At 39.2% G+C, this 19,639-nt stretch overlaps 1 protein-coding gene across 2 annotated transcripts in view; it reads left to right on the forward strand.

Annotated features, from left to right (window-relative positions):
• The window catches only part of CHN1 (chimerin 1), a 104,598-nt gene that overhangs the window by 13,742 nt on the left and 71,217 nt on the right, over positions 1 to 19,639 (forward strand). For both annotated transcript variants that reach the window (XM_061380196.1, XM_061380189.1), the window contains exons 3-5: positions 7,386 to 7,424; positions 11,522 to 11,577; positions 19,420 to 19,451. In XM_061380196.1, the coding sequence (XP_061236180.1) occupies positions 7,386 to 7,424; positions 11,522 to 11,577; positions 19,420 to 19,451 (127 nt within the window). The remainder of the gene's footprint in view (positions 1 to 7,385; positions 7,425 to 11,521; positions 11,578 to 19,419; positions 19,452 to 19,639) is intronic.

The raw sequence follows: 19,639 nt of genomic DNA on the forward strand, positions 1-19,639 counted from the left end.
TTAGATTGTATTGCTTGTTGTCTTCCTACTTGGGAATGCCTTTGGAAAATATGACAAAAATACATTCAGCTGTTTTCTTGCTTAAGTAATTCAAGCTGTTTAAAAGTCCAAGGCTGACCATGTGCATGTGGTTTTATGGCATTAAGGAGTGTAAGCTACCTCTGCCAAAGGTCAAGGCAAAGGACTAAAACTTCGTGTATGAAGAGCTGTCGCTGGTGATTGATCCCTCTGCCCTGTGAATGGATGGCTGCAGTGGCAGAGGAACTTTCTTCTGTGCCAGCTTCTCTGGGGCTGGCCTGGGAGCAATTGGATTGAGCAGTTGAGCAGGCTACTTGTAACCTACCTGTGAGTTGCCATCCGCTGGCAGGAGATGAACGATGTAAGTTGGTGGTAGCTCTTCCTCTAGAGGTCATTTGTCTTTGCGATCAGACTGGCCTTAAGTTTAACACTTAACAACTACCCCAGTCCAGTTCTGCAGGAGGATGGTTGTGTCGGCAGTACAGCAGGCTCAGAGCAGGGGAGCCTTCACTGGGAGAGCTAGGGGTCTGCACACAGCCAGGATGCATGATAAACTCTTTATCTACCTCCATGTTCAAGTGAACATCTGTCTGTCATCTTTTCTCCACCTGGAGAAGGTGCAGAAAATAGATGGTGGTTTATTTGGAAGCTTTTGCACTAAGGCTCCTTACAGTAATGGTGCCTGCCTGCCTGAGGAAGAGCCTTGACATGTTTCAAAGCTTTTTTCTTAATTCAAAGGAAATTATGTGCCAAAGATAACATTAAAGTAACTTCAAAGACTCAACAGTCATCGTTGCTGAGTGTCATACCGTATGTTGTATATTTGGGAATTGGGAGAAAACGTGATGCTCACTGCTTGGGGTGTTCTCAGCCCTGAAGGGATTTTCCCATAAACAAACGAAATTCTGTAGTGCCCTAGTTGTGAAATGCTACGTGTTTTCCATGTGGGCCCAGGCCACGTGTGCTATCGGGTTCTTGTCATTAATGTCCTTGTTTTTAGACAGCAACATTACTTTTGATTACTGTTATTTATTTAGTCACTTTGAAACCCCAACTTTTTTTTTTGTGAAGTAACAATTTAATAGCTTTTATTGAAGAGAAAGGGAATATACCAAAAAGTTGTCTGACATCTCTTTAAGGTGTGCTGTAACCCGTACAAGGTATTTTGGTAAGAAAGAATTTGTTTCCCTGTGCTTTAGAAAGGCAAAGAGAGGACAAAATTGAACCGGAGAATCATTTCCCTTTTTATATTCATGTGGAGGACCCAAATGCTGGAGAAGTGCTCATTCCCAAGAAAATGTTTCATGCAAGGCAAGAAAGGTTGACCACAGCTTTCTCTTTTGTTTACTGAGCATTGGCTGAAATGAACTCTGCAGCCTTTGCTGGCACTGTGTGTGGTACCCTGCTTGCCAGGGCAGGGTTGGGTTGGTTTTCAAAGGACCTTGCATGACAGGCAGGCATTCGTGCACTGCGCTTGCTCTTTGCATCAGGACTCTGCCTTTGCCTGCTGCCCCATTACAGACTGTCATTACATTGCAGACCTAACTTACTGTCTGCTGGTAGCAAAAGCATAGAAGAGGGGTGGAAAGAGACCTTGTGGAAAAAAAATGTAGATCCCTAGGCCTCATCTAGGAGTGACAAAGGACCTTTCTTGGGTGCCCTGCCTTCATGCAGTAAACAGGGATATTTTGGCTGTTCTCTGCACCCTTTGCTCTGCTGCCTGCTCTCTAGAAGCTGCCTGCCACCACCTTCCCCTCCTCCTGCTGCCAGCTACTCAGGGGCTTCTGCAAAACGCTTCCAGCACTGCTGGGTGCTGCCACAGCCAGTGATCAGTGTCTCATATTTAGCCTGAAAGCACGGTGTTGTAGCCCATCTGTTTTATAACTGCTGCCGAGGGCGGTGGCTGTATTCATCCTTTAATTACCTCAATGCTGTTTGAGTTTTATTTTGGTTGGAATGCATAAAAGCCCTAACTGCTAGGGCCTGCTTGGCTCCTGCTTAAAACATTTCGTGATGGTTTGAGCTTGGTTTCTGAAATGCTGTTGGCACTCTTACTCTGAAAAACAGAGATGAAATGTCATTTTCTGTTCAGCTGCACTGTTTTTGTAGCTCAAGAGTCTCACCAGCAAATAAATTATGTCTTTATAAGTTGAGTGATTTTTATCCTTTGGGCATAGAGAAGGTGCTAATAAGGAAGATTTTGAGGCTGAGGAAGAATTTTCTAGAAGTTGATTTTTGGACACAAAAAAGGTTCTGTTGTATGGGTCAGCAAATGGCCACATCTGCTTGCTGTGCATCTCCCCAGGAGTTAAATTTTGACACATGCTGCTGCCAAACAAAGCAAGATTAGCATCTTAAAATGCATGCTAATACTTGCTGGTTAGTGCCTAGGCTGAAGCTTACAGAAGAATGCTTGATACTTTCTTGCGTCGTCTCGTATTTATGACTTGCACCATTCTTTCGCTCTAAATCAGTTCAGAAAACAAAAAATTATATTTTCCTCTCCTGATCACATTGATGTTTGGTTTGCATGGCTAGGAGCTGGCCTCTTCCACAAGGTTCCCATCTGAAGCCTTACCTGTGTTCAATAGGGATATTGCCAAATAAAATCAAAATGTGGGGCAAGAGCTGCTATGCCAGCAGATAGCTGATTACTTCTTCCCAGACAGTGATAAACTGATCTCCAGGATGATGTTACAGATGACCATGCTGCAGGGAATGACATACAGTAGAAGAAAAATAAAACTGAATTTTCTACAGGAAACATCCCAGTAAGTCCTAAATTGCTTTATGGAGTTACAATGCATAGTTAAACTGCGGCTGCTGTACCCTAGAGCTGGCTGATCTTCAGTGAGGAGGGAGAAGGAACCATTTCAAGCAGAGGTAAACATTTTTATCCTTTCTATAAAAGGAATACACAGAGACAAGCACTCTAAACAGTTTGAGGCAATAGTAACAGTTTTCATATCTGCAGTTAAAATGTGCACTCTGAAAGCACTACAGTTGTCCAGATTTATATAAGAGATAAAATGGAAGTGGGTAGGAAAGAAGGAAAATAATGAAGGGAAATGCTACATTGTAACATCACGATTAGTCACATTTGTGTTTATGGGAAGAGCTCAGATGGTCTCCTATGGCTTGTGTCTGTATATGAACTTCTCCGAAATGGCTGTGTGACTGTGTACTGGCAGAAACCCTTTTCTGCGCATGTGAATTTCTGACTCTGTGCTTTTAACTTCTTAATTGCAGATGGTTCATGACCAAGCAATGGTGATGAACCAAGATGCAATTTCCTTTTTCTTTCATTAATTGGTGTAATTAAATTAATTAATTAAAGGAGGGCACACTGGGCTCAGAAAGCAACACTCCTGCTTCACTGTGACATTTCTTCCTGTAATGAGGTTGTTGCAAGAAACTGCCCATTGTGCTGTTCTGGGCTTTTCTGCTTCTGTTTTCTCTGAGTTTAGGCAAATTTCCTGGAGTAGATATGAGATGGCTTGACAATGAGATGCTGAGCAGCTAGAGTTGGCTAAGGTAGGTCAGTCCTAGCAAAACAGCAGTGGGAGCAAACCAAAGCATTGCTCAAGGGTGAGGGGAGAGGTCTTGTGTGCAGATGAAGATTGCCAAGGCTGGGGGAAGGCAAAGTCCTGGGAAAGAGAGGAGAGTGTGTCTGGGAGGAAGGAAGATGATGGCAAGAAAGTGCTGAGACTTGTTTAAGAAATGGCTAGGGAGTGCTCCTGTCCTTGTCCATTGGAGGGAGAAGGCTGGGCTGGCAAGCCCTTGCCCTCGGAGAAGCAGAGGGACACTTTGCCTATCGTGTTGGGTACATTAGAAATTTAGGTCCATGCCCGAACTACAGGCACTATCTGTTATGACTCTGTAGTAAGATGTTGCTTCAAATACAAGTTTGATTTTACTAAGGGTTCAAGAGCAAAAAGGTGATTCTAGAGGGTAAGGGAGTGTAAATGCATTTTCATGTGTCCTGCAGCATTGTTTCCCCCACCCTTAACCTTGTATATGGATTTGACTCTCAGTGGGGTTTTTCAAGGGATACATCAGTTCAGAGTATTCTTACCCTTTTCTTTACCCATACATATATGTTTATATTATAACACGTTTATTTGGCAGCTTGAAAGCAGAGATTTTGGGCAGATAGCTGTTTCTCTTCTGGTCTATTCCAGGCTGGAAAATTATTAGCTATCGTTATGGCTTCAGGCTAGAGAATTTGAAGAACTCTCATATTATGTAAAAATAAAATGTTATGTCATTTTACTTGTAGCAAAATTCTGAAGAATTAAAAAACCTGTCATTGTCTGGGATAATGGGAAATGATCAAACATGTTCACTTTTAAAGATTAGGGAGACTATTCAGCACCAATACCTGTCAGCTTGAAACTGATCTCAGTTTGAAACTGCGATTTATCTACATGGACAGTGTTCCTGATCTAAAATGTCGTTGCTGATAAGAGTGCCCTCATGCCAGCAAAAGTCTCATTAATGCTGGTAGGATCACGTCTGGCCAGAGCTGGTAGCATCAGTTTATATATTTATCTTCTCTCTAGTGCTTTAGACCTTTGGAGAAGAGCAGCTTTAAGCTGAATTGCATCTCACTTAATGCAGAAAATACAGTTAAGATAAAACATGATGCACAGCTTGTAGAAAATGATTTTATTTTATCGTGGAAGCATTTAGCAGAGTTGAGATACTGTGCTGATGGGAGCTGTAGAGAAAACTGAGAACTGACAGCATAGTGTTTATTGCGTTAATTAGAAAGTGGTGCAGCGTTTGTGAGAAAATGTATTTTGGGTTCAGCTTTTTCTGTGTTTTTTATCATGCCTTGAAGTGCTTTTCGGGTACTTTGGATGCCTAAATGGAGATGCTGTATGTGGAAGCCTGCACTCTCCAAAAATCAAGCCTTTTTCCTAAGAATGGGTTTCAAAACACTGATGACGTGTTACATGGGACCACATAGATTAATCTTTAAAAACGAGTAACTAACATACAGGTCTGATGTTTACGCTTATTCTGTTTTATCTTTGTATAGCAGGGTGGTTTTAGTATTAGAAACATTCTTGCACAGACCGAGCACCACACACAGTCTGCTTCGCTGTTGTTACTGCACTGTACTTGCTGCTACAGTATTTTATATCAGATAACTCATTTTTTTTTAAGGATCACAACAGAAATTACCTTTGTTTTTTTATTACCTCATGTGGGATGGCCGGAGGGTGTTCTCACACTGTAAAGGCAATAAAGCACACCAACAGATTTTCCAACAAAATCCTTGTGCACAGCTGCATAACATAAATCATTCCTTCCAATTTCTGAATGTTAAGTGTTTGTTGCAGGAAAGTTACTGCTGTTCTTGCCTGACTTTAACAAGGTTTGGGTTTTTTTTTGTTTGGCACAAATATTGTTACTTTTCAGTTTTATAATCATGCTGCCCTTAGTTGTAACGATTATACGGCTTGAGTGCAAGCAAGTATAGGTTAGGCTGCCAAGATATTTGTATTTTCATAACAGTCAGCTCATATTTTACAAATACAGTGTGTGTTATCCTTTACTTAGATTATTTATTTGTAAATTCAACTAGTGCATATGTTGCCAAAAAACAGGCTACAGCAAAACAAAATTCAACTACTGGGGCAAGAGCTGTCTTCTGGGACTAAACCCATTATTTTTACTTACAAGTTTTGCTCTTTTTCCATGTGACATGGCAGTGCTAAGGGATCACGTTACAATGCCTCTGGAATGAATCGACTTGCACTGCCTTAATTAAAGGTATCAAAGTAGGAATGAATAACCATGGCTGCATCTGTTGCTGCTGATTCTCTTTTACTGCTGTAGTGTAGTGCGAGCCACTGAAGGTCTCTGCAGATTTGAGGTGCTCTGGCCAATCCTTAGGATGTGGTAGTACATCTGCAGGACCTTCCAGATACCAAAACCCATCATATTCTGGGGGATGGCAGTTTGACCAAGTGCTGTTTTAATAATAAAGCCATCAAGATTTATAATTATGAAACCCAGTGCAGCCAAGGTAGTCCATAAGGACGGCACCCTCTTCATGCATAGTGCTGAAACACAGGGTAAAACATTGAGCAAAATGATAGCTCAGGGAGGGCAGAGAGTGTGCTGGGTGGGTCTGGGCACGTCTGTGCCACTTTTAACTGGGAAATACCTCACTCCTCTAAGCTCTAATTTAGAGATATTTTGACTTGATGGGGGAGAGATGGAGTATAGCAAGTATCCGAAGAAGGCAGATTGCTTATGCTGACAGGGGACAATGCAAAATCCTTTCCCAGCTTCAGGCTCAGTTTTGGGAGCTTAAAGGACTGCCAAGCGGAGATGCCACTCAGGCCAAAATTCAAGCGACAGCTTCCTAGATTACTTCACCTTTATGTAACCCCATAATAAAATCTAGAAATTAGGGTTTTGTTGGATGCAGCAGGTAGTTCCAGTGAGCAGACAACTGCAAACAGAGCTCGGAAATTAATGCTGCAGTGAGAAGAGGCTTCAAACAGCAAGGCTGGCTGCATGGTTGTCTCAGCTTGTGACCCGTGGTGTAATGAGTACTGAGTAACTCCAATCAGCTTGAAGGCAAATAAGTGCAGCATCTTGCACAAAGCCTCAGTAACTCGTATCATCAGAACTGAAGCCAGTCAGTGTGGTAAAACAGTGGATCAGAGAGAGTTTGCAACAGAGCCCTGAGCTTAAAATGTCACATCAGTCATCAGTAAGTCCTAAGGGTGACAGAACTTAGAAAACAGTAGGATTTTTTATTATTATTATTTTATTTGAGAATTAAAATTTTGGGGTTAGAAATATGTTGCTAATTTTAATACATACTGACTGCTTCCAGGTAGTGCTTGTACCCAGTATGAAAAAACCCTCTCCTTTTTTGCAAATATTTCCATAGTACTTTTGTACTCTGATTTTACTTGTTAATTGCTACCCAGAAGAAGAAAAAGCTGATGGCAGGAATAATTTTATGAAAACTGATTTATCATAATATAAACTGAGATTAAAAAAAATCTTTCTGATGTAATTTAAAAGGGAGTTTATGGATATACACATAGTAAAATAATATGCATTCCTCCCCAGTATTTTGGCTTCTGATCTACAAGTTTGCCATTTTGAAGATACATTTATATAGTCTTTATTTTAGCTGACTAAAAAAATACCTTTTTATCTTTTCGGTTTAAGTAAGGAGGGGGAGCTTTTAGCAGGTTGTTCTGTACTCTGAGAGTCAAACATAATTTTAGGACCTAGGTGCAGTATTTATCTTAATAAATTAAGTGCTTCTGCAGGATTATTTCTGTGTTAAGATGTTTCCAACACAATATTAAGATCTGCTGTTTTTCTTTCAGATACTGATGAATACAGGCCACCTGTTTGGAAATCTTACTGTAAGTATCTCAAAAGACTTACTTTATTTCTTTTTCCAAATTAGAGATGAAAAAGTTTCATTTGGATGCTTTAAAAGACTTCATTTTTCTTCTCATCAGAATGCGAGTTTAAGAAGCATCAAGAAGTTCATTACTGTTTATTTATAGGTGCAGTTGTTTATCCTCAAGGGCAAGTGAATGCAGGTTATTTGGAGGGGTAGGTTCTCTGTACCTGACCAGCATAAGTGGTCCCACTCCTGCGTGGGTCTGCCTTATACTGGTTTGGCTGCCTAGACCGAGGCTTGCATAAAATCTGCTCATGCCTTAAAGTTGGTATCCTTACAAACTTTTAGAGCTCCTGTGCTCTAGTACCTTGCATCACTGGAGCTGATATTGAACTGGTTAGAAAAATCCAAAATATATATCTTTACCCCAGAATTTGCTAAAGTAGTAAACCGAGAGCATTCATTTGGCCTGGCATGACAAATCAGAAGCAGGTTTTTTGAAGCCCTGACTAGAAGGGTCTGGATTCCTACCAGGCTGACAGCATGGGCTCTGCTGCTCTTAGATGTGCATGCTGTAGCTCAGAGGAAGCTGGCCTCACAGACTGCCATGGTCAAGTGTGCGGGGCACTAGTATGGGCGCATTGCCCTGAGATCAGAATGCCACTCCCTTGGGAACGTCACAACTTGCTGGGTTTCATTCCTGATTTAAAAAAAAAAACAACAAACCAAACAAAAAAAATGCCAAAAATTCAGACCCACAAAACCAGATCAATAAACGAAACACCTTGGTGTTTTTAAATTAAAAAAGAATACAGTGCAAAATACGTGTTGATTGGCAGCACTGAGGGAGATTCAAGGAGATGGAGAGAGCACGAGACAAATAGCACCCTAGCAAAGCATCATAATTCCTACAGTATCTCACCTCTAAATTCTAATTCTTTTTAGACAGAAAAGCTAATGTGTGAGACATTTTGAGACACAACAAGAAAAAAGAGTCTTCTGTTAAAAGCAGATTTTGAAAGCAGAATGTTTGTCTGTTTAACATACTTAGCAGTTTAGAGACATCAGACTTGCATTTGCATTTTCTTTTGTATATATTCCCAAGCTTGGTGTCTTGAGGCTGGCTAAAGGGATTTGCTCAAGCAATATTTTATGTGGTGAAAATGTGGCTATCTGAAGGTTGGGGAGATTATGCACCTGAGAAAGTGTAGTTAGTTCAAACAGATTTCCATCCTGCAGTGAGAGTTTCCTTTCAGTCAGAGATTTTGAATTGGTCCTAAAGGCTTGGTGAAAACCATGGTTAGAAAGAAAGTGTAAGAGAGCAGATTAAAGTATTTTTGTCAGCTATTATATATGTAGTAGAATTAAATGAGCAGTAGAAAACTAGATTTTCTGTCACCTAGACCAGTCTTCTGTTAATGGCTCACAGAGGTCAGTTGTTTCTGTTCGGTACCTGCCATTGCCAACCTGATGCATTCAAAAATCAGGCCTTACAATTCATAACAGCCTTCTCGTTTGGGCTTAGTTTCTAATTTTTGTGTTCTTAAAGTGATGGGTTACATGGTCAACATCTTCTATGCAATATGAGCATTAGATGACTTCTGTAAATGTGAACGTGTCATAAGAAACTTCAGAGAGCTTAAGCTGTAAGTAAATAGTCAGATATTGTGAAATTTGTAGTAAAAATTACAGGAGTTGGCAAAACTGCATACGCCTAAGCAGTCTAGGAATGTCGGGGTCTCTTAAAATACATCTGTGTTAATTGAAGGAAACAGAAAGGCAATGTCTAAAAAAAAGGCTGAAGACTTTAAATTTGTCCATCTTGCGTGTTTTCTTTAGTTGGATGACTTTGACTGGTTTTTAGTAATTACCAACATATGCAGTTGCTGTAACATAATTGAGATGGCTGCGACCCTGATCTGTTTGTGAATCTGATGGCAAAGCCTGTGCCTTTTGAATCATCATTCATTATACCGGTAGCTTGTCATGTGACAACTAAGCCATGTAATATTAAAGAATTTGCACACAGAATGATCTGAACAAGTTTTTTTTCCTTTAGTGAAGGTCTAAGATAATGCTGAGACACTTTGCTCCTTGGTATTAAACATCGTTAGCCATGATTGCAATACATTTTTGTACTTGTTACGGAGATCTGTATGTTTTGCTCCCAGCTGTAAGCATTAACAGTGAATCACAGCTCTGTACATTCTATGAATTTGGGAAACAACTGCCTCTTTGTTTGGTTTATTCCATGCTATAATTTATAAGAGGAGGGTCCAACCTTTCTAATACCAAATCTTCAGTGGCAGCTTGCCTGGAGCTGAAGGCTTGGGCACATGCAAATGTGTGTGCACCCACTTTCCTACACCATCACAGTTTGCCATGGTGAACACTTCCTACGGTTTGGAACTAAGCACAGAGTCATGGGGTTTGATTATATTTCTGTCTCATGATGGATGAAGAGGGATGTCTTGTTTGACTTCCTCGGCAATAATTATAACAAGGAAACTGATGCTGAACAATTTCAGTTGCATACATCAATTACAGGAAGAGGAATAGGTATCCTATTTTGTAACTTGTCTACCTGCTGTGCTTCTGACTGAAAGGGGAGACAAGTACTGCCTCTGGAGGAGAATTTCCTTCCAGAAAATCTTTGGCTTGAATCAAGGTGGGACACAGTTCTCAGGTTTTAGCCAGTTTCTGGGCAGCATGCTGCTGCTGAGTCTCCACTGCTCTTCTGTGAGATTCAGAAAAAGCTCTGTTTGCTCTTTGATTTTAATTTTTTTCCCTGGAACTTGACTCTACAGTTCTCAGAATTAAATACAGACAAGGCCCAGTGTCATCAAATATGACTTTTACAAGAGAAGCTATGGAATCTGTCTGCTGGCAAAAATAAATGGTCATGCTATACTTAAAATGAAAATTACCGCTTTATATACTAGTGTGCTGTTCTTCATCACTTGCAAAAATCATCTTCGTAGTATCAATACAGAATGACAAGGATTGATTTTAGCAACATCAGGAAAAAAATTAGGGTTTTTGTTTGGAACAAAGGGAGAGAATTTTTCCAGTTTATCTTATGACTGCCATATCATTGGGCATCTTGCTATTTTCTCCATTCTCATGTAACTAACACATGAATACAGCCTTTGTCACTGGAAAAGACTTGTGATCATATGGGAAGTGTAATGGAGTCAAATCTTATTGGTGAAATAAACACTTTGTCTTATTACCTGAAGAAGATTGACAGCACACGTTATTATACTTTGGTGTTAGCACTAATGATTAAAACATAATTTAATTTTAAAAGATTACAATTCCAAGTGTCCATTTCATCAGTTCTAGAGTACTATTCAAATACTGTCTTAGTGTTGACAGATTCATTTTGAAGGTGATTTGCCAAACAAAATTCTCTTTGGGATAGAATGCCTTTGGTATTGTGTTAGAAAACCCGCACATTAGTGCCAATAAATTTACAACTGGCTCCTAAGATTTATTCTGGCTTGATGACACTTATTAAAAAAAAAAAAGGGGGGGGGGGGGAGATACTAGTAAGTATATGTCATAATTTAAGCCTTAACTGTTTTGTCTGCTCAGCTGCTGATGTGTTTAGATGTGCACATGAAAATGCCATTTTTCTCTTTGTTCGGAAAGGTCATCACTGAGCAGTGGCAAAAGGACAGGGTCTGATTCTGCAAAGTTCTAAGTGATTCTTGTGAAGTCCTTACATATTGCAGGTGGCTGAGTATGTGCCCAGCATAGTAGGATGGGACTCCATCTGCTTACTGAAAACAGTCTGACAGAAGCCTGATATGACATCTAATGAAATCTAATTTGCAGTTATCATGATTCCTTTTCTTACCTGCTTGATGGAAATTTGACCTAGATACTCCGTCGTACTAGATCAATTAACTGTAAAGATAATCAATAATTCTGTTTTGGCTGACAACATTCCCTTTTCTGACATCTTGTAAGTAATTTTTGTTATATGTATTCTTGCATTAAATCTTGCAGAAAGTCTTCTTTATTTCAACAGCAATATTTAACGTTAAAATGCCTAAGTTATACAATGATTCTCTTATTAACTAGAATTTAACTTCTGCCTTCTCCCAGTGTATCAATTGCAACAGGAAGCTCCCCATCCTAGAAGAATAACCTGCACTCGTGAGGTGGGTATTATAAATGTTCAGTTTTACAGAGTCCAGTAATTCCAATCTTGTGCCTAATGGTGCCCAACTCTAACAGTGGCTCCTCAGAATACTTGGTGCTGTGATAAGATGAAGTAGACCTGGGGGTACTCATGCCATTCGACTTACAAATCAAATTACAAAGCATTTTGCCTATAATGTGTACACCTAAGAATAATTTACTGGATTTTGATTCCTAGATATGTGGAAATGTGCGTTTTTTTCCCCTCCTTTTGGGTCAGAAATTCAAAGAATCGAGATCAGACCTGTACAGGGGAACTATGCACCTATTCATACATACCTTGCTGCTAGATTCCTGCAATAAAGCAACAAAGGGAAGAAGGAAACCTCCCCTGCTGCTGTTACTTGAGTTGTAGTATATACAACTCATTAATACGAGTGGCTAAGCTAGGCAGAGCCACAGATTTTAAAGATCCAAACAGGAACAATGGGATCCCATTGGTATACAGTGATAGAGAAGAATCTGCTCATGGTTTCAGTGGTTGAGGGAGACCCCAGATTGCCAGTGTGCTCTGAGCTACCATCCAGCAGAGCAGCACCTCTCCAGAGCTGTGGTGCTGAAGGATTTAACTCATACCAAACATCAGTGCCAGCAGGATCTTACTCATAACTGCATCTCTCTTGCAGCTTCAGTTAGGAACCTAGGAAACATTAATTTCAATTTCAGAAATGCTGAAATGTTGGGCTTGACTTCTTAAGCAGTAGTACAAAACACAGCTCTTATTGAATAACCACTGAAACTTACTACGTTGCTGCAATAAAACTTAAGCATTTTTATCATGTGCTGGAGAAAGGAAATCAGTCTTTGAAATATGTTAGTCACTTTGACGTAGTATTAAATACAGGGGGACATACCACTGTCAGGAGCATTAATAGCTTACAGTCTACATCACAAGGAGAATTAATTTACAGAGTTGAACAGGCATTTCTCTGTCGTCTTTTCAAATGCCAAAATGAGATTCTATGAAGTAGTCTGTCAATTTTTAAGATAAAAAGTAGATATTTAACAGAAATGCAATACTGATTTTTGGTGGAAGCATTCCTGTTTTCCATTATTAATTAGAGAGATTTGTATTTTTATAAAAGGTATAGCTATAGCTGATTGCACTTAAGCAAGACAGCTGGAATAAAGAACAATACATGAATTTTACAAGAAGAAAAGAAAAATTGACAAAACCAGTGTTTCTACTGTTAATGAGGGTCCAAGCAGGGCTACTGATGTGTAGACGTCTTGAATACATCAGATAAGGTGGAATGGAGATAGGAAGGAGACATCTATAGAAGACACAAGCTCAGCTCTGAAAAATGGAAGGTCTTCCATTCTTTTACTTTGATTGCAGCATTATTAGGAAGGTTCTCTTCTATTTTGTGTGTTCCCTATGATAAGGTTTCTCATTACATTAATATACAAGGTATCTTAAGTCTCATAGGAGCTTAGTCTTAGAATACAGGATTGTGATTATATAGAGATTGTACAGAGTGCTCACCTGGATAGGATGAAGTATTTTATTCCCTGCCTCCAAAGGATTGTGCTTATTATTGTAAAGTGCTGTTGAATAGTTGTTTTATCCTTCCTCTCTGTCGTGGTTTAAACCCAGCCAGACAGCTTGTTCACTCACTCCCCCCCCGCCCTTTCCCTCCCCCTACTCCCAGAGGGCCAGAGAGGAGAACCGAAAAGAATGCAACTCCCACAGGTTGAGATTAGAACAGTTTAGTAACTAAGGTATAACACAAATCACTGCTGCTACCACCAATAATAGTAATGATAAAGGAAATAACAAGGGAAGAGAATACAGCACCTCAGCACCCGCTGACTGATAACTCACCCCACCCTACGAGACCAAGCACCGACCAATACCTCATTCAACCCCGCAGTCCCCTAGCCCTTCCGGGTAGCTCTCCGTTACATCCTGAGCATGACGTGCTGCGGTATGGAATACGTCTTTGGTCAGTTTGGGTCAGGTGTCCTGTCTCTGCTTCCTCCCAGCTTCCCCTCCTCCCTGGCAGAGCATGAGGCTCACAAAGTCCTTGGTCAGGGTAAACATTACTGAGCAACAACTGAAAACATCAGTGTTGTCAGCACTGTTCCCACGTTGAAAGTCAAAACACAGCACTGCACCAGCTACCACGAAGGAGAAAAATGACTGCTACTGCTGAACCCAGGACACTCTCCTCAGAAGTATTTCACTGATGGAAGAAGTGCTAGTATGTGTATGTGTAGGTATGTGAATATATGCATATGGTAAAATGTACAAGGGATTTTTGGTAGCCTTTTGACAATGATCATTAAGGTGCTGACATTATCCTGTGCAATCACTGTACTCTTTTATTTGCTGAGTCTTATTTCACAGCCCTGCTATATTCATACGTTACATTATATGCTCATGAAGTTGCCTGGCTGTTGTGGTGATGACTCACAATTCTTCAGTTTCTGCAGTTAGAATCTTTGAGAGGGTCAGTTGTGAATATTTTCATTCTTACAGAATTAGAAACTTAATTTTTCTACTTAACTTTCAGCTACTAAAAAAAAACAAAAACAAAAAAAAAACAGCTCAAACCAAAAATGAACATAAAAAAATGTAATAGAAATATAAAAAGGGGGGGGAGTACAAGCACAGTTAAGAAAATCTCATAGCAGATGTTTATAACTGCTTTGCACATCAGCTGCATGATGCATACATACCCTGTAGTATCTACAGGGAGAAACTGTAAACTGAAAAAGGGGTTCAGCATATTCAGTAAGATCTGTTTTCATTATATCCCATGCTAGTTTGACTGCAGAGAAGTGCTTTGGGTCTTTTTGCCCTAGGTGATAGGCAGTCACAAGCAAATTTTATACTGACTTCTCCTTCATAGTATTTCTTAGGATACCATTAATCTATCCAGGCAAATCAGCAGAGATAGAAATGTGTATTCAGTATCTGAAAATTAAAATGTCTCCTGCTTCTGGAGTGCTGGAATCCTTCAGCTATTGATCAGATCCAGACTGCCCTCTTTTTAGAATCAAATAAGAGACCTACTCTTACCAGTCAAATATAAAAACACCTCTGTAAAGCTTCTTCAAAATGAACCACACTGACCACTGTAATTTTCTTATCCTCATTATCACTGAATTTTAATACTGTGAATTATAAAATTTTATTAGCTGTTATACAGGTGGCAAATTGAGAAGTTGGACTGTTTTAAGGGGGATTTGCTGTGAGAGTGTGGTGTCCTGCATGAACTAATCATCCAAGCTCTTTGGAGGAGGGTATCTGAGCTTATTGCATCCCTACACAGGTTGCTCTTCCTGTTCTATTTCTGTATACGGGTAGTCTGCTGGAGTCAGTGGGGGATAGGCAAAAGTATCACAAGCAATCTAAAAACTCTACTAAGTCTTGTCATCACTGAAGAAAGAAATGCAGCATGTTAGTGTCTATAAAGTCATATTTCTGTGAATTTATTCCAGCTTGAACACAAAAGAGAGACATTCTGTGTTTCGAAATAGCTTCTTGAATTGTGCAGAGTAAACTTGTGTCTGCACCATGAGCCTTATTGAAGAAACTGAGAAATAAAAACTGCAGCTTTTAGAAACCTATGAGAATTGAACTAAATAATATAGAGCCGTGAATGAATCAGTCAGTTGCAGGTATTCAGATGCAGAACAGAACATATTAAATGCACATTCTTTCATTAAAGAATCTATATATATTAAATAAGGTCTTTGAATCTTATTTTTACCTAATGAAAGTAAAATTGAAATAATGTTAAATGTGCGCATTTTCCTATTTCTATGTTAATACATTACAATGCAGAAAACTGTTCTTAATTGTAAGTATTGAACAATGTACGCAGCTGAGCCACACTTGATGTGAAAATATATTCAGTGAGCAGTAACACGTTTAACCTTTCTCTCTGGCCTCAGCCTTTCCTCCTAGTGTTGAGCTTTGTGATCTGCTCTTTCTCAGCTGGGTTTCTATTAGCATCCATGTGTGAGTCAGTGGGAAGTGGAATCTTTTCCTAAGTGGTTGGATTATTCAGCTGTATAAACAAATTCATAAATATTATGAAGATAATTTTGGTCCAGAGAACATCAAAGAGGTCAGTGGGAAGGAACAACATGTAATTTGATAAGGTATTAGCACGTAAATTGCTCCTCTTGCCTTGCTGTATTCTAGTTGTTGACGATTAGGGGAAAAAAGCACTTGGTAAAGACTAATTGGAAATCACACCTTAAAAAAACCAAACAACCCAAGCTTTTATTTAAGGTGCAGTCACTTTTTCTGCAGGTCCTGATAGTGAGAGTTGTATTCAACAGAATGACCTACTTAACATGAAATGCTTCTCAAATACAGAGAATTCAAGTTTCTGCTCTGTTACACCAGCTTCATATCAGAGCAACACACAGATCAGTGAAGTACACTGACATAAAGAGAGAATTGCCTTTGAGATTTTTGTATTGTGAAGGTGCAGCAGAGCCAAGGCTTTTAACAGTGTGAGGTTAATTTGTAAAGTTGGTGGTTCTATAACATTCTAAGGATGTTTGACTTCTGCATGAGGTTTACATTCAGACTGTGATGTTGTTTGTACAATTAGTATTGTATTACTTCCGTGGAATTTGTATTTGTTGTGTCTATAATCTTTTATGTGAACACTTGTGCATGTGTAAGACTTATTTAGGGCGTCCTTTACTGCTATATGAAGGCACTCCATGAAAAAATTTAACTGTGTAGGAAAAAATATCAAACAGACAACTTACGGAGATAATTTAAATCACTGGCTTTTTCTGTCCTATTCTTATAGATCCTTCATCTTAATTCAGTGGTAGTAGTTATCAAGCCTGTTAAACAGCATCTCTGTGTAGTCTTGTGAAAGTGGCCTCTGTTGAGTAGTCAAGAAACAACATAGATGAGCATATATATTTAAGGTCCCTTCCATCCCAAACCAGTCTGTGATATAGTGCACATGCTTGCTAGAGCTGTTCTCAAAGATAACTTTGTCTGTATGAATTCAACCAAAATGACTTCCCAAATTTCATGGTAACTAAACTCTTTTCCAAAGCAATGGCTGATCTAAGGCACTAGCCAACTGCGCCCCATTTATAAATGTTCATAAACTTGGCTTCATTGGCTTCACACCTCAGTAAGAAACGAGGCAGTGGTGGATATCTCACTGATTTTTGTGATTCTTGCAGGAATCATAGTGAGACCTGCATCTTTCTTGTGGCTTCTGCATTAGTGCTGTACAAATAAGCACATTGGAAACAAGTATCTCAGGGGTTTTTCTTGTTTGTTTGGGTTTTTTTCCTAAGTTAGAAGCCGTTTCTAAAACTGTGCCAAACAGGCTAAACAAGCAGCAATAGGAATTTTTTCCCCATAAATAAAAAGTCCTGTGAAGTAAAAAGACTTATCATTTAACTGATCTTTGCTACGTACGGAGAAAATTAAGTATCTAAGGTTGCCTTTACTCATAGTCAACAATACTTTAGTCCAAAAATACCGCCAAATCAGAATAAAACTCTGCAGCGAATAGTTACACTGTATTTTCAGCTAACAGCTTTAATTAAAATGACATTTTGTTGCTAGTGCTTTTGATTTTGTTTAAAAATGTATTTCCTTTCTTAGTTAAGTTTTAGTTCCAGTCCAAATGGATGTTTTGGTTTTGTCTCCTTAACTTAATGCTGGCTTAATCTGAAAGGCTAATGGAGTTTCTGAGCCGAAGTCTTTTGGCTTTCAGTGCTCACCCACAGAGGATATGTGGGTGCCTGCAATTGTAGTTTGTAGAAATACACTCAAGTAAAAACTTTTGGAAGTCCAGGCATCACAAAAGACAAAGAAAGCTGAATCTCGTTTCTAGTTCTGGTGCTGCTATGGATACCTAAAGTAAGAAATGCTGTGCTGCTTTTCATGCCGAAGTTGCTATGAGTAAAGTCTGTGATGATACTTGTAGGAAGCATTATAGAAATCTGGAGAACAGTCTTTACTATCTTAAGTAGTAAATCTGGTTTATGCAGTGTATCTGTGTGGTTTTTTTAAGTCCACATGGACTGCACTAAGTGTGTTTGTAGCCCAGCTAATTCTGAGTGAATTGTGAGCTGGTAAAACTGAAGTAAAGACTCAACATTAACAGAAGTGGTTATTTTCCTCTTTAACTCATCATGCACCCGAATGAACTGCAAACTGAGCTATAACTGCCTTGGCAGTCCAGCTGAGCTTTGCTCTGATGCTTTGCTCCACTTATCTGGCAGCTCACATTTCCAAATGTTTGCACACAGAGTATAATATTATAATTTGTTTTAAGATTTGCAAGCACTCTGAAGGTGCCCTGTCACATTACTAATCCATTTCCAAAATGGAATGCTTTGGCCTGTATAGATTTTCCAGTTCTGTCATATAAATTCACTGTATTCACTGAGATAAATACAAAACCTCTATAGACAGACAGCAGTATCTTATTCACAACAGGATTCTTATTTTTTAATAACTGCCTCAGAATAGTGTCTTGTCTTGAGGGTTTTAGTTAGGAATTGTTGCAAGGTTCTATAACAATAAAATGTTTTCACTTTTTCTGCATGCTGCTATCTTCCTATTGAAATAGCCTACATTTAACAAAGAATATGTGAGACTTTCTTTATCTTTTGGAATGATCCAGTCTCTTCAGGTCCTTTGAAGACAGTTATCATACTGGTCAAATCTTGTTTGCTATTATGTAGGGAAAAGAAATCTTTTAGAACATTATAAATCTTTCCAGTGATAGAATGATTTTTTCAAATGTGATGAACTATCACAGTGGCTTTTTATCTGCTGGGGATGGGGAAGAGTGTTTGTTAGACTGTACACCAGGATGTATTTTTTGTTGTTTTGGACATGTGAAATCTTTATACTCTGCTGAGATAACTGGAGAGAAGCACTGATTTTAATAGGCTTTTTTTCTGAAAAGATGGAAAAGAGAACCTAGGGTGGTAGTTCACTGTATTTCATGTTTTATTATGGCTGGATTGTTTTGTATTATTGCAGTTCAGGTTGTGTAATTGTTGAATTTTACTCCCCAAGGAGTTTCCTCCTTTAAGTTTAGCAACGAGGGATAATTCTGGGAGATCTGCAGTTCCTCACTTGTTTCTAAATTTCCTGGCCCGTTAGAGATGAGTTACTTCATCTGAAATACCTAGCAGGCAAATTGTGTTCTGATACCTTTGCATGTCGTGTTTGTTTATACTGTAGGGTCTCCAGAGCATGGTTGGTCTGGTGTTACGCAGTGCAACACATGCATAGCCGTTGTTGGGGTCTTTGAGGTGATATTACAGATGACACAGTTCAGTGAAGTCAAGAAGTTCAAGACTGAGCCCTCGCTCTAAGACCATCTGCTGGTGGCTTGATTTCTGGCAGCAGTGGCACCAACAGCTCTATGATAGAAAATAATTTGTAAATTTAAGAGCTTTATAGATGTTTCACTATGACAGTGCACTTAAAAATATAGTACACTTACACCCAGGAAATGATTCTTTCATTTCCCCTTTTTGGCAGTTTGTACAAGCAATACTTAATGCCATCAGGTTGCATTAACAGAGCCCCAAGGATAACATGGTGCAAGCAGCTCATTCTTTCTCACTCAGTTTTAAGCCATTCAGAAGTGCAGTGTTTCCCAAAGGTCTGCCTTTGGTTTCCCTATATTCCACACACAGGGAGAATCCTGGGATAATAGGTGGTTTTCATCTGTACTTTCACATTATATCTTTTTCCATTTTTAATACTATGTTACAGACAGTATACTTTATGTATGCATTCAGTTATTATGAAACATTACAATTTCTGTTGTTTCTTCTAGGTAGAGAACAGACCCAAATATTATGGAAGAGAGTAAGTAACATACACCTCTGAAAGTGGTTTATCCAGACATATTGGTTGATAATAGGTACAGAACAGGTTGCAAGTGTTTGCTCTGGGCTCTGTTTCTTTCCTATGTTTTACAGCAGTGCATCTTGCTCACCATCAGATTATTATTGCAGTAACATCACTTCTGCCTGCCTAAAATTACACCTGCAGTT

The sequence above is a fragment of the Neopsephotus bourkii genome, unplaced genomic scaffold, assembly GCF_033783945.1.
Source record: "Neopsephotus bourkii isolate Nb327-2 ecotype Australia unplaced genomic scaffold, CSIRO-AGI_Nbou_v1 NB_196, whole genome shotgun sequence".
Lineage (NCBI taxonomy): Eukaryota > Metazoa > Chordata > Aves > Psittaciformes > Psittacidae > Neopsephotus > Neopsephotus bourkii.